Source organism: Bos indicus x Bos taurus, chromosome 4 (assembly GCF_003369695.1).
Source record: "Bos indicus x Bos taurus breed Angus x Brahman F1 hybrid chromosome 4, Bos_hybrid_MaternalHap_v2.0, whole genome shotgun sequence".
NCBI lineage: Eukaryota > Metazoa > Chordata > Mammalia > Artiodactyla > Bovidae > Bos > Bos indicus x Bos taurus.
Window position 1 is genome coordinate 33868409 of NC_040079.1, and position 14353 is coordinate 33882761.

Sequence of the window (14353 nt, forward strand, 5' to 3'; positions counted from 1 at the left end):
GCAACATGCCTGTGCCAATGCTCAGTTGTCTGACCTTTTGCCAGTGAATGGACTGTAGCCTGCCAGTCTTCTCTGTCCATGGGATTTTTTTTCTAACAAGAATACAGGAGCTGTTGCCATTTCCTCCTCAAGGAGATATTCCCCACAGAGGTTGCGAACCAGCACCTCTTGTGTCTGCTGAATTGCAAGGGGGTTTCTTGACCGCTGAGCCATCAGGGAAGCCCCAAGAGAGTGTTATGTCTGGAAGGACCTGTGACAGCCATATTGCTGAGAAAAGAGCCTGAAGCTGCTGAGAGTAGGGTTTGGCTGGTTGGCACAGAACCCTGCAGAGCCTGCAGTAGAAGCCAGCTTCTCTAGGCTGGAGATGAAGAGATCTGAGCCCTGGCAATGTTCAAACTTTTGGATCAAACTTAACCTGAATCAATCACATCTCTATACTTTCCAGTCACTGAATCAGTGTATTTCCTTTAATGTTTGTCAGTCTGGGTTGCTTTTTTTTGGGGGGGGGGTGCTTTTTTTGTTACCTGCAATATAAGGAGCCCAAGTTGGTGCTAGTGGTAAAGAAGCTGCCAGCCAATGCAGGAGATGTAAAAGAGGAAGGTGGAGAAGATCCCTGGAGGAGGACATGGCAAACTACTCCAGAATTCTTGCCTGGAGAATCCCACAGACAGAGAAGCCTAGCAGGCTACAGTCTGTAGGGCACAAAGAGTCCAAAACAGCTGAAGCAGCTTAGCATGCACACAAGAAACAGTGCAGGCACAGCAGCTTAGACTGGATAGAACTGTTTGGGTCCCAGAACACGTATTTATTTCAAGAGCACCATGATGCTACCTGTACTATGATTGGGACTGAGAAGGAAATAGACCAAAACTAGGCTGTCAGCTGGTACAATACACGTGAGACATTCAGGGATGGCTTCCAAGCTGATGCCAGGGAGAAGGGAAAGAACCCAAAGACACAGGTCTGGAGTTGGGAGTTATTACTCAGGCATGCAGGGGTGGGAAGAGGGCTGGGGGTGTCGAGTTGGCACCAGTTTTTCAGAAACGGCTGAATAGTAATCATGTTTTTGTGAATTAAAGGCTCCCCTGTTCTCACAATTGGTTCCTAAGGTAATTATGAAAAGTTTTCTAGTCAATAGAAAGAAATGGTCATTAATGGAAACTGCAGCCTTCATCGTTTAAGAAAGAGTGCTTATTTTCAATGCAGATAAAATATTTACTTAGCAAAAAAAAAAGAAGGCATACTAATAAATGTCAATTATTCAGGTTACTCTAATCAGTGGATGCTAAAGAATGGCAAACTGCTCTTTTAAATAAGCACTATATTCATTCATTTGTCATTTTGGAGTCTCTTACTCAGTAAATAGTAATTTTGTTCAACTTTAAGGGTCACAGTAAATGTTTAGCCTTGATTTTAATATTAGATCAGAGTCATTTTCCATGGTTTGCTCTTTTTCACAAATTATTGCTCTGCCTTGGTAAATTAATTGAAAGGAAATAGGATGAGACTAGGGTGGGCAGGGAAAATTTTCTTTAACTTATTTTAAGAAAATGAATATTCTTTCTTTGTCCATTCTGAACTTAGAAAATCTTTTTTTTTTCTATATGATACTGAATTATTTAACAATTCATAAAAAAACAGCATTTACATTAAAACACAACCTTAAATACAGCCCTGTAATTTTTACCAGGAACCTTGTAAAATAGGATGAATATACATGCATGAAAACAAGAAAAGACCATATACTAAAACAAGAAAGACCATTCAACATTCACATGAAAAAGCAGCATTAAACACAACGTAATAAATATCCAGGATATCAAATCCACAAATTGATCATTATTCTGATTTAGATCTTTTTTCCAGTTAAGCCTTTTACTGTATAATTTATTATGATAACCTTACAAGTTAAACATAACTAATTAAAAACAGAATTCAACTTAATCTGACTGCTGAAATAGCACAATTATCAATATATTGCAGCATATTTTAATTTATAACATATAAAACTGCCATTTTGGCAGGAAATACACATCCATATAACTAACTGCTCAATGAACTTCTTCTGCAATGTATAAAAAATGTCAGAGTCAATAGTATGAAAGGAAACAGAAGCTAATATTATTTCTGAGATAATTTTATTGCCTTAGCTCTTGGGCTTTGGCAAAAAATATCTTAAGTTTCAATATATATAATTAAATACAGTATTTACAAAATAGAAAAAAATCTAGCAAAGTATTGTAAAAAATACTGTCTTTACATATTTAAAGTGTGCTTTTCCTTACAATGCATGAGAGCCCTTTATATTTTTACCTCTCATTGTCCCTTATGCTTTCAGAATCCCTTCTTCCACCAATAATTCAGGGCTGAGATTTTAGAAATAGAAACTAATTGATAATAAGAGTGTAAAGTGAAAGGTAAAGGTTGCTATATACCTTCCTGATGTTTTTCTTGATAAATTCTCTGGGTTAAAAGTCATTTAAAATCCAAATCATACATTTTGCTTCTTTTGTTTTGTCACTAAATAACTCTAATAAACATGTTTTAAGTGATGTTGTATCACTTAGGAAGATTCTTTCTTCCGAAATGAATGAAGGTTTACGTAGGCATCTACCAACTCTGTTAACCTGTCAGCATCTTCTGTTTCTATGCACAAACAGTATTATTTCTTCATAAAAAGCTACTGAAAGAATAAATGAGATTCATGTTTACTGTTCCTTGTTGCTACAATAGGTGTTTTAAAAAATGACTAATATTCACCCACCACTACTGAGTTCCATAGTCCAGGACCTTATCCTGAGTATGAACCAGGTCTCTTGGCATGAAGACTATTTTCCATTCTTCCTTATGGGACAGATGGTCTTCCTTGTATTTCAATTTATATTCCCTAAACCACCAAAATGTGAACCCAAACTTTTTCCATTCAGAATCCCAAGAAATCCACATGCTTGGTGTGTGATTAGACATCAGATAAGAGGACCTCTGTGAGGGGCTGGAAGATCTGGGAATTCTGAGGAGGAGGCAGGAGCCAACTTCCCCAGCTCTGCACAGCGGGAGGCACCCTCTGGGTGGTATTCCCATTATACTTCTGTCACTGAGGACTCTTGCCCAAGGCTGGATGGAGTGGTTACTTGCAAGTGTGGACATCAGTCATGCTTTCACACCTCCTGCAGCGGACATAACAGCACCAGATAAATTTGCATTCACATCTCTCCACGTGCCTGACCACATGGGTGTTGTAGCCTCGGCCACAGCAGAGGAGGTTGCAGCCATCTGCGCCCTCCGACGTGCGGTTGCACTCTCTGCCTTGAGTCCCTGGGATCCCGAGTTTCTTATCCTCAACACAGTAATTGGGAGACTTATTGACGTAGAGCAGATCATCCTTGCGGATTGGTATTTTCCTCTGATCTTTTTCTCTCCTGTGCATTTTCCTCTTTATTTTGTCTGAGATTTGCACACTGTTTTCATATTTATCCTTCAACAGATGGCCAATCTTTTCAAAAGAAGACATTGTTTTCCAGCATGTTTTCACAGCGCAGGAGCCAGAAACTCCGTGACAACGGCAGTCTAAGGACATCAACTTGGCGACAGCCTGCAACCAACAGGAATTGAGTGAAACATCGTTCATGAACTGTTTTACCCAAAAACAAAAGCACCACCCACCTAGTCACTTAACTTTCTGGATCTATTTCCTCCTATATAAAAGCAATGGTTATATATTTCAATGGAAGTAATAAAATGATTTTTAAAATACTTCAATTAAATAAGAAAGATAAAATAATAATAATTTTAAAATAAGGATGGTTTTGGACTTAAAAAATTCTTTTAGATTGCTTAGAACCCAAATGTTTGGTCCTTCTCTTGACCCTACAGAGCAAACCTTTCTAATTTATAACTGTAGGCCAGGCTAATAATGTCATCAGAGATGAGCTGAGCTAACAAAGGGAAGCTACTTTTATTTCTAATCTCTCACTTAATCTTGGGTGTCAGAGGATGTTCATTCATGCCTCCATGTTCCTGATACTATTCATTTTAGCATCTTGCCACTTGGAGTGTGGTTCATGGACCAACAGCACCAGCACAGACATGCAGACTCTGAGCCCCCCACCAAAACTGCAGATTCACAATCTGCATCTTTGTAAGATCCTTGGGTGACTTGTATACACACAGAAACACCTGTGGAACTTTACAAATAACCCGAGATTCTCACTTAATTTGTCAGGGTGGGGTCAAGGCAATGACTTCTACAAAGCTGCTCAGATGAATCCAAGAGCATCCAAGGATGAGATCTACCAAATTGAGTGTGCTCAGGTTTTATCACTGCAAAAATCAGTTATATTCACAGGGGTTTGGAGGGGTGGCATGCTATCCCCTAGTCACAGACCACATGAGAAACCCTAAATTGGTCCAAAAGAGATGGGGCTGGAGAGTGTGGCTGCTCCCAGCCAATTCTTCTCCTCTTCTGGAAAATTAATTCAAAACATATGTCCCATTCTTGATGGATCAGTAGCACCATTCTAACATGGAAAAGGAATAATATTTATATGATTTTTCACTTCTAAATGCTGAGTTATTTTATTCAGACGGAGGAATTAAATGTGATTACATACATCAGTAAGAGCCCACTGCCTGACACACATTAAGGTCAAAATAAATGCCCCCTTTCCCTGAAGAGCAAAGATTTCAAATAGAGCTAACCAAGCGAAAACAATACAGAGATTTCTAAAACAAAAGTTTTAGAGTTCTAATTTCTTACATACTGGGCTAGTCAGCGTAACTTCCTTCAATCCCCAGAGGATGGCAGAGCAGATTAATAAATTGTCAGGACTAACTGGAGAGTTGACATTCTGTCAACATGCCGGGTAAAATAAAAAATGATCTATCCATTCAATAACTTGGAAATTATGTGTGTAATCTCACCAAAGAAAGAAAAAACCCCACAGCTTAAATTCCACTTACAGTTCTTATCAAAACTATAAAAATGACAGGGGTTTATACTTAGCAATTTTCTACCACACTTGACATTGACATGTATGTGGAATGTTACATTTCACATGTATGTGGAATGTTACATTTCTTAACAAATTAACTAAAGTTTCTGTACTAGCTAATGAGACAGAGTATTTCAAACAATTTATTGTATTTTCAGACTTGAATGAGAGCATATGGTATTGATTTGTGTAGTATTCAATAGTTTTTATTAGTGTTTAAAATAATAAACCAAACAATATTTAAACATTGCCCTTTATAGAATGCAACACATATGCTTTTTTGAATTCATAAAACTAAGGAGCAAATAGATATGTCTATTTCTTATTATCTTCAGTAAAATTTATCTTTCAATGATACAAAAACAATTCATAGAGTATGGTGCACAAACTGATTCAGTTAAATTGATGGCATTTGATATTCACAAAACCTTCAATTCTTTAAAATATCTCCAGGTAAATAAATGTTAAAAATATTGCAATCTGCCAACTTTTGTTCAGATTTTAAGTGTCCGAAGGATATAAGAAAAAGAGAGCTCAATCAATGCCAGGTAGCCATAAAACAAATTGTCCAAAGAAAGCCAAAAATCTAAGAATGTAAGTTTATGCGTTGAAACCTGATCATCCTTCATTACAGTCATCACTTATGATTTAGGACTGCCTCTTGCTCAGATTCTTGACTGAGGAGCTCACTTTTTATTAAGCAGTTCAGGCATCATGTAAGGTGTTGCCAATTTGCAAGTCATGGAGGACAGAACGGATGCTCACCAAAACACTTGAACCGTTTTAACTCCCTTCTATCGGTAAACTGCATCAAGAGGATGCAATAAAGACCAACTTCTTCAACAATGAGACAAATCAACAATTTGTCTTCAACAAATGAGACACTGCTAGGAACTCAATGATATTGGGAGGCTCTGATCTGGCAGGTTTTCCTGCAATTCCTCAGCCCACAATAGTATCAGTCCAAATTGACACACTACCGCTCAGGTTTGAAGGATAAAAGAGAAGACTGATTTTGAATCTGGGGATAACACCTGCTGAATTTGTACTGAAATTTGGGGCGAGTTTCCTGCCCTAGAAAATAAGATACTTTTAAATACCCGGAGTTAACTAAATTTTCCGAAGGTATTTTTAAGGAATTTTATTCTAATGTCTTTTAATTCCATTACACTTTGGTCCTTAAAAATAAGAAAAGAAAGCATTTTTATTATACATGTGAATATTATTCACATTTATATTCTATGATACAAAGACAAATAACGTGATGCACAATTTAAATGATGATACCTTTGTAAGACTCCAAGGCAGAAACTTGGGCAAATATGGATAAAATAAAGCAATGCAATCACCATAAGGAGAATTTGGTGAAATGCAGAGTTCAAGAGCAGATAACATGCAGACACATATACACACAGGATTTAACTCTACGGAGCTTAGTGTTTCTCAGAGCACATTTTCATAAATTATTTTACTTGATTTAGCTTGATAGGAAAAAATCCCTTGCATATAGTAGGCAGTTAATGAAGAACATGTACCTGCTTATTATTCCAATTTGACAGAAAAATTAATAGCCTGGTTAAGATATTTATCTTCCGTAAGGAAAATTGGAAATATATAATATGAAGCCTTTATATGCAGCAGGATAATTTCGGTGGAACAAAGAAAAATGAAAGTGGAAAATTCAAGTGTATTTAAGAACACTCCAAAAGTACATATTCTGAAGTTTTTCAGCTGGGAGTTTTAATTGATGTCAAATAGCCATTCTGAGCTGCAATGATAGCAGAGTGATTTTCTAGCAGGAAAAGTAAGAGAATAGCAAGAGAATGAGTTGTGTGTGGTTATGAGAAAATTCCTTTCTCTACTTAGTTGAGTTGTTAAGGTTTATAACGATATTAACAGAGGAATGTTTTATTAACTATTGCAAACAGATGTGCACATTTTGGTATAATATTTTTAAACTAGGGGAGAGCAATTAGGAGCATAGCATTTAATCTACTGGTCTCCCTGTGTTAAGTTTTAGTTTGATAAATTTCTGATGAAGTGAAATAGGAAAGATGCATCATTAACACTTAATGTAAAAATAGAAACTGCTTGAGAAGTGGTCTAAGAAGTGACTGGCCCCACAACTTTGACTCAGAGGTAACACAGCTGGAGGTGACCGTTTTCCAGTATATTGCGTTATCCAAACTTCACAGAAATGACAAAAAAAAAAAACTATTATGGAACATTTTGTGACATTTCATTTTGTTCACTATCAGATAATCTGTTTAAATTTTTATGAAAACGGTGACATAAACTGTATGACTATATGCAGAATTCCTATTTCTCTGATCCATTTTGTCCCTTTCAGTTAAAAAATATATTTGGATCTGCTGAAAAACAAAACATTTGCATGTTATTCAAGTACTTATAAATATTCTTGAAACAGGTCAATGAAATTTGGGGGTGGGGCCCATGCCACTTTTTTGAGTTACTCATTATAAAACAAATTATGGGGTAGGGAAACTTAAAAGTTTATGAGGTGGACATGGGAAGAATGGAAATATTTTAAGCACACCAAAAGAAATACCCATAAATATTCCAAGTCACATTATTCCCAGAAGTTCTGCCCTTGGAAGACATCACATCATTCTCTTAGCCAATCACCATTTAGCAACATTATTCTTGGAGTCATAACTTTAGGAATGGTGTCAGAAACCAAGTGGGAATTAGAGTATTTAAGGTCAGTGGTTAGAAAATAATCTATTCTGCTCACAGCACTACTAAGCGCCAGTACCCACATTGCTCTGAATGCTTTCCTACATTTGGAGCTTGGGATTTTGAGATGAGGAAAATCAACTCAATTGAATGCAGACCTTGAAACCTTACACAGAAGAATATGCCTATTAGATGAAAATCTTAATGGCCAATATTGAAAATGTAGTTGTTTGTTCTTCCATGTTAGATAATATCTTGGAAACCTAGTTGATTTTTGTTGTTGTTGCGGTAGTGGTGGTGATGGTGGGTTTTTTTTTTTTCTGACCACCAATGGAAAGAAAAATATTAAAATGTTTTGAATTGTAATACTTCATGAGAAAAGACCAACAAAAACATCAATGTAGTACCCTCAAAATATCCAGGTAATATTTTGTAATATTTTAAGATTCCATCTTGACCAATGTGGAAAAAATGAGATTCCGTAGAAAAAACGGAAATTTATCCAAAATGTATATATACCTATAAACTGAATTTTTGCTGCATAATTAGAATAATAGCAAAAACCTCAGTAAAGTAAGGAGACTGTTTTATTGCCAACAAACAGTGGATTTAAATTGATGCTGAATAGTTGTATGTTTTTAATAAAGTCAGAATATAAATAGATCAGATCAAAGTTAATAGTTACAGAGGCAAATATTACTGCCTAATTAAAAAAATAAGATGGAATAAAATTAAATAACTGCCTAATATCACTAGTAAAAATACATTTTAGAATACTTTGGGATTTTTCATAAGGCTGGAGACAACTTTATTCAAAAGAATGAATTATCACATGAATTTTCAAGTTTTGTGTTCTGATTAAAGTCTTTTTTGTCTCTACCCAACTATTCAAAGAGTGACTAAAGAAGTTTTAAGATCTAAGGTGACAATAAATATTCATTTAATCATTTTCTTGTTTTTAAAACACACTAATTTGACCTGGAGTTTTTCTCTAGTTTAACTCTAGAGCTTTAAAGAACAAATGTTAATTACATCTAAATTCTTTTACATTAATATGTTAGAAATAATAAAAATTCCTTTATTAGATATTATTTAAACTGAAGTGAAAACTCATTCATTTAATCTTTTTAAATGTAAGACTTTATCAAAAAGAGACATGGTGTCAGCAGGAATTACTTTAGTGAAATAAATTAGAATTTCAAAAAAAAAGTGAAAAGCTTACATAGCTATTTACTGATTTTCCTATTTCCTAATTTTCCATTTTGAATCAATATTCAAATTGAACTGAATACTCAAATTTGAATTTAAAATGTTACAGTGATATATTGAGTTTTCAGTTTTAGTATTTTAAACCAAAGTGGTTAAGTAAAGAAAACTGGCAGAAACTTGCAACTATTCCAAGCGGGTTCCATTTATTCACTTTCCAAAAATGTAAAATAAATTCAACATATACTTTAAATATTCCTGAGAGATACCGCAACTTACTTTAATTTATTGCAGGAGAATGTGGCAGATTGCAACGACTACTTTGGGACCTTTGCAGGTTATTGAATATTTACAATAATATAGGATATGTGGTGATATTCCTGTCCTGAAAAGATTATTACAAAATAGAAAATATATATTCCTAAGAGAGGTTTTAACTGTTTTTGGAAAGTCACTATGAATTGCCAAGTAATTCAACTATGTTGTAGAACTCAAAGCTTATTGCATCAATATTCATTAAAATAAGTATATAAAAGTTAAATTAAGCTACAGATTACTCCATTTTAAGAAAATTTAGTATTAAAAATTCATTTATAAGGTTAATTAGATGGTAATTCTTCAAATTTTCCTCTCCTTGAATCTTTAATATATCTCTATTTTAAAATACCAAATATTTAATACATCTATAGTTTCTTTACATTTATTTATACTTCTCAGTTTTTACAGTGAATCTACATTGCTTTATAATAACTAGTTCCTTTAAATAAATTTTGTTTTTTACAAAAATTATTGAGCTATGTATTCTGTAATGTATCTGAGAACATTTTGCTAGAGAAAGGAAGGACAGACTGATAACTTCTTTAAGATGCCATTGCCAATGAAAAAATATATTTAAAAAAATAATGAAAATTCACATTTGAGAAAATGAAATTTGATTCAGTCTCGTTAGAAAGGCAGATACCGTACGTCTTATTTGGGTTTCTACAACTAATCATCTAAAGGGGTGGAATAAAATGACCCAATGGGCACTAGTACTTCTATTATTTTATAATTGGTGTTTTAGGTATACGAATATACAATCACAAATACTAATACATTCTGTAAAAAGATTCAAGTCACAGCAGATGGAAACTTAAACTAAATCAATGTGGTCAGTACAGGCTCATGAAATAAAAAATATATATTTATATATATAGCTGCTGTTATATAATAAAAATTTAATATATATATATAATTTTTTTAGCCTGAAAGTGTTGTTTTTAAACCATTTGACTATTTGGTCAGATTGATCTAGAAGTGTAACCCTAGTGCTATTATACCTAAAGGCACTGGATTTCTATTCCATTTTCTAATACATACCTGCCTTCCAGCTTCATTGTTATGTAGGTTCATTGCTAACAGTACTTTGCTTTCCTTTGCCGTGGTGTTTTTGATGGGGAAATCTAGGAACTTTCTGCTGAACCACATGCCATACTGGACATCATCAGAGCATCCCCCCCAATGCCAGCCTTCACTCGCTGAGCCGCCGTTCTGCAAGGTGGTGTCACAGGAACACTCGGTCATGTTGCCTGCGCTGCATGACCTGGTCACAGAATGCACCAGGCCTGCAGCCATCACAGCATAAATAAATGCTGTTTCCTTGGTGCCTAGAATAAGAAATAAGTTGCTAAATGAACCAGCCATACCATTCTCTGCTTATGTTCATAACAAAGCCGCCTACTTACCCTCTTATCAGGAAAGCAACTTTCAAGGGATGCTTTAATGAGTACACATTTACAAAGGACAATTTCATATTGTTCTCATCTTTTAAAAAAGCAACATTAATTTTCAGTATGATTTTCCTTTATTGTATGTCATTAATTGTCCTCATACCTTAAAATCATCTGTTTGTATTTTAAATTTGAGATGTAAGTCAGCACCCAGCTCAGTACTTAATAGACAATGAAAATTCAACAAATACACATTGAATTTAAAATCCCTTGCATGGACATCGTACATAGTCAGACAATGCTCCAAGGAGCCCCGCTTATCTTTCTCTTTAAATTTAAAACGTTATCACAAAACACAGGCTGAAAAATTGGTGTGACTTTTGTTTGTACAAAAAAAATCCATGTCAGGATGCAAACTAAAATTAAGCAAAGACTAGAGCAATTAGGAGATAAACGTTATAGTTTACTTTCACATCAAAGATGTTTTAACGATATACTGAATAACAATATTAATATGAAAGTTAAATATATTCATATTTCTATATACAGTATTATATCCTCTCACACTACGAAGGGCAATTAAAGATAATTGAGATGTCATCAGCAAAAAAAAAATTGTTATGGAAAATCACTGAATACTGAGTATGGATATAACACACCTGCAATAGGTTTCGAACTAACATCTTCGGAAACTGAGGTCCTATTAAAATATTAGTAAAATGGATCGAAAGGACCCAGCAGGCGACTTTCCCCCTCCTTAGAGATGTTTAGATTGAAGTAGAAACGTTATCACGCCGTTGTCCAATAAACCTTTTCAACAGCTGATACCTCTACATTTCAGCAACTGTGAAGAACACATCCTCTTTTTTCTTTTTTTCTTTTTGCAGGCAATCAGTGCTCTTTCGGAAGGGTGTGCCGGCCAAAGCGCAGCGGGGCAAAAGCGAGGCGGTGGTGAGTGTAGGGACCCGGCGGGGAAGGGTCAAAGGTGGAAGGGGAACGGAAATGAATATGAAAAACGACTAAGAATCTTTCAGAGCCCAGGTTCTGAAATTCTTTGAATCTGCTGACACCTCTGTGCCTTTATCCTTACTAAGTCGCTAGGCACGTGAGAGTGGAACTTTGTTTCCCTGCCGATTCCCGCGCCTCGGATGTGCGCACAGGAGAAAGGGTAGAAGGAAAGGAATAGAGGGGAAAACCAAAGTTGTGCTCGAGTTAGCCTCACGAGGGTTGTCTGGGACAGTCCCTTTTAAATCGCCATTATTCCGTCTACGCGGTGTTCCCGGGAACCAACACCATGGGGTTTCGCTGCAATTAGCCACTTGTCCAGGGCTCAATGAGCAGCGGAGCTGCTTAAATCAAAGCAGATGCGGCCTCGGCATTCCCTGCAGCCGACATCATGTTTCTCCAGCTGGTCCCCCACGTAGGGGGGCGCTACGGGGTCCGAGGGGTCGGCGGGGTGGAGCGTCAGAGTTTTTCTTCCAGCTCCAGCCGGGAGCCACGGGAAGGAGGAAGAGCTACACCTCCACGCGCTGCGCTCTGGACCTGGGGTGTCACCCCACCCCCACCCCATGACCGCACCTGCACCCGGATCTGGCTTCCGTCGCCCCCCAATTTCCTTCCACTAAAGGACCTCTCTGGGGAATTTAAAGAGCGACGGGACCGTACGAGCACTGATTAATTTACAGGAATTGCAGGTCTCGCCCCCAGTCCCGCGCCAGCCACGAGTCCCGGGACTCACCGCTGCTCAGCTCGTAGCCAAAGAGAGGGCTGGTGCCCGGCGCGGAGGCGGCGGCCACCAGGCAGTTCCATCTCTCGTGCCTGAACTGGCTTCTGCACTCCTGAATGCCCAGCCGGGCGCCCTCGCGGATGCTCGGCAGCAGGTACGGTTTCCTCTTGCACAGCTCCTTCTGGCGGCTGTTCAGAGGCAAGTTGGCACAGCCCAGCTTCTCCGGAACCCCAAAGGAGGCGATGCCCAACCACCTGTAAGACACGGCCGCCCCTAGCGTAAGCTGCTGCCCTGCTCTCCTCCCCAAGCCCAGATGTTTACCCGAAATTTAGGTCACCCGCCCTAGGACTCCCGCCCCTTCTCCCCCGCCCCAGCTGAGAATTCCCTGAGGCTGGGCACCCCCTTTTGCCACAAATCCCGTGCGCCCCTGCTGCCCCCATACTCACATCCAGTTTCCTTGGGCTCCGCAGGGGAACAGCGCGAGCACGGCTGCCCACAGCGCGCACAGGCGGGACAGTCCCAGGAGCGCTGCTCTGTCCATGGCCCCCGCATGGAGTCCCCCAGCCCCAGCCACTCCTCTTCGACCCTCCCCACCCAGAGGCCCACCAGGCCAGAGGTCAGTTCCCCCGCACCAAGTTGTCCCTCGCCTCCCTTGTCCCTGCAGACAACGTAAAAAGGCCAGTTGTAGTAGGTGTTCTCAGCAGCTTTCCCCTCGCAAGCGGGGAGCAGCGTGAGGAAGTTGAGAAAATAGCCTGGGGCCCTCCTCCGGCGCCAAGTTGGAGATGTGCAGGAGATGCGGGAGCGTCCGTCGCATTCCAAGGTGAGAAACTTCTGTTGATGTAGCTGTGTCTCCATCGCCCCCGGCCTCTCCTCCCATCTCCTCCCCCCTCCCTGGCTGCGCTTGGAACCTGATTGGCCCAGCAGCGGCCCCTCATCTCATCATCCCCGGACTTCAGGCTCCCATTGGCTGAGAGCGGACTCCGCGGGGGACGTTCGGGCCCGCTGCTTCCCGACAGCAGGTCCAGACCCTGTGTTCCTGACCTTTCCTCCCGTCTCAGTCTCCGGAGAGTTGGTCTCTGCGGGAGGAATATTGATACAAGCCGAAGACTATAGGGGCGCTTCTGTCTTAATGAACCTGGGCGAAGGTGTGGGTTCAATGGGCGATGTTTGAGAACCACCCACCCCAGTCGCATATGGATTAATTATACTCTGGGTGGAGCGGCTGGAAATTCTCACTGCTCACGTTTCTTTCCTCTCCTTTACCTCACAGAAGAATAGTTTTTTGAGTCCGAGTTGGTACCAAAAAGTTGACTTTTCCACACCCAGACTGAGGTCTCAACATGTCAGCAGACTTGAGAATGAGAGAAATACTGTCAAGCTTGACATCTATCGTCATCTGTGCAGGCATTTACTTTTATCGAAAGGGAAGATTCTAGCCTAGCATCTATTAATAATCTATCACATTTAAATTGTGTTAGGTGATTTCATTTTGCCGATTTGTCTCTTTTTTTTTTCTTCGATCTTTGAGAGCACTGTCAGAGATGAAGGGCAGAGAGTAGATGTGAGTGAGAACTGTCTGGAGAGTTCTAAAAAAAATTGAGGGTCCTGTTCTCCCTAATGCACACTATGCCTTTCTCAGGGAAATTGGACACATTAAAGACAAATTTTAGAAACTTATTTATGAAACACCTACTGTGTGTCCAGTACTGTGGGAATTTCTGAAGACTAGATTCCTTTCCTTAAAGGCACAAAACAGCCATAGAGACAAGTCTGAAACAAATTAATTTGATATTATTAATAAATAAAAGCATAGAATCCAACAAGTTACTCTTCTGGAGTCAGAGTTCAGATGCGGGAGAATATTCTGGTGCTTGGCAGTTAAGAAAGATTAGCTAACCAGTGTTTTCCAGGATAGATCTCTGGGGAGAACTCTGAAGTCAGATGGCACATGCTTTTAGCTGTGGTATCAGAAAACTCTGTTTCACCTAACTGGCGACAGGAAATGGGTATGAGAGTCATCACCT

At 38.7% G+C, this 14353-nt stretch overlaps 1 protein-coding gene across 1 annotated transcript; it reads right to left on the reverse strand.

Moving 5' to 3' along the window:
• Window positions 1-1173: 1173 nt before the first annotated feature.
• Window positions 1174-13188, reverse strand: WNT16 (Wnt family member 16). The gene is made up of 4 exons (XM_027539148.1): window positions 12776-13188; window positions 12342-12583; window positions 10254-10540; window positions 1174-3592 (listed from the first exon to the last, which is right to left on the reverse strand). The coding sequence occupies exons 1-4, from the start codon at window positions 12868-12870 to the stop codon at window positions 3128-3130; spliced, it is 1089 nt and encodes a 362-aa protein (XP_027394949.1). The 5' UTR covers window positions 12871-13188; the 3' UTR covers window positions 1174-3127.
• Window positions 13189-14353: the final 1165 nt, after the last annotated feature.

What these genes read in the sequence shown, in the direction of transcription:
- WNT16 (XM_027539148.1), bottom strand. Translation starts at nt 12,870, where the DNA reads ATGGACAGAGCAGCGCTCCTGGGACTGTCCCGCCTGTGCGCGCTGTGG. An exon ending in TGGCTACGAGCTGAGCAGCG is followed by an intron (nt 10,541 to 12,341) that starts GTGAGTCCCGGG and finishes TTCTTATTCTAG; the next exon opens with GCACCAAGGAAACAGCATTT. An exon ending in ACAATGAAGCTGGAAGGCAG is followed by an intron (nt 3,593 to 10,253) that starts GTATGTATTAGA and finishes TGTTGGTTGCAG; the next exon opens with GCTGTCGCCAAGTTGATGTC.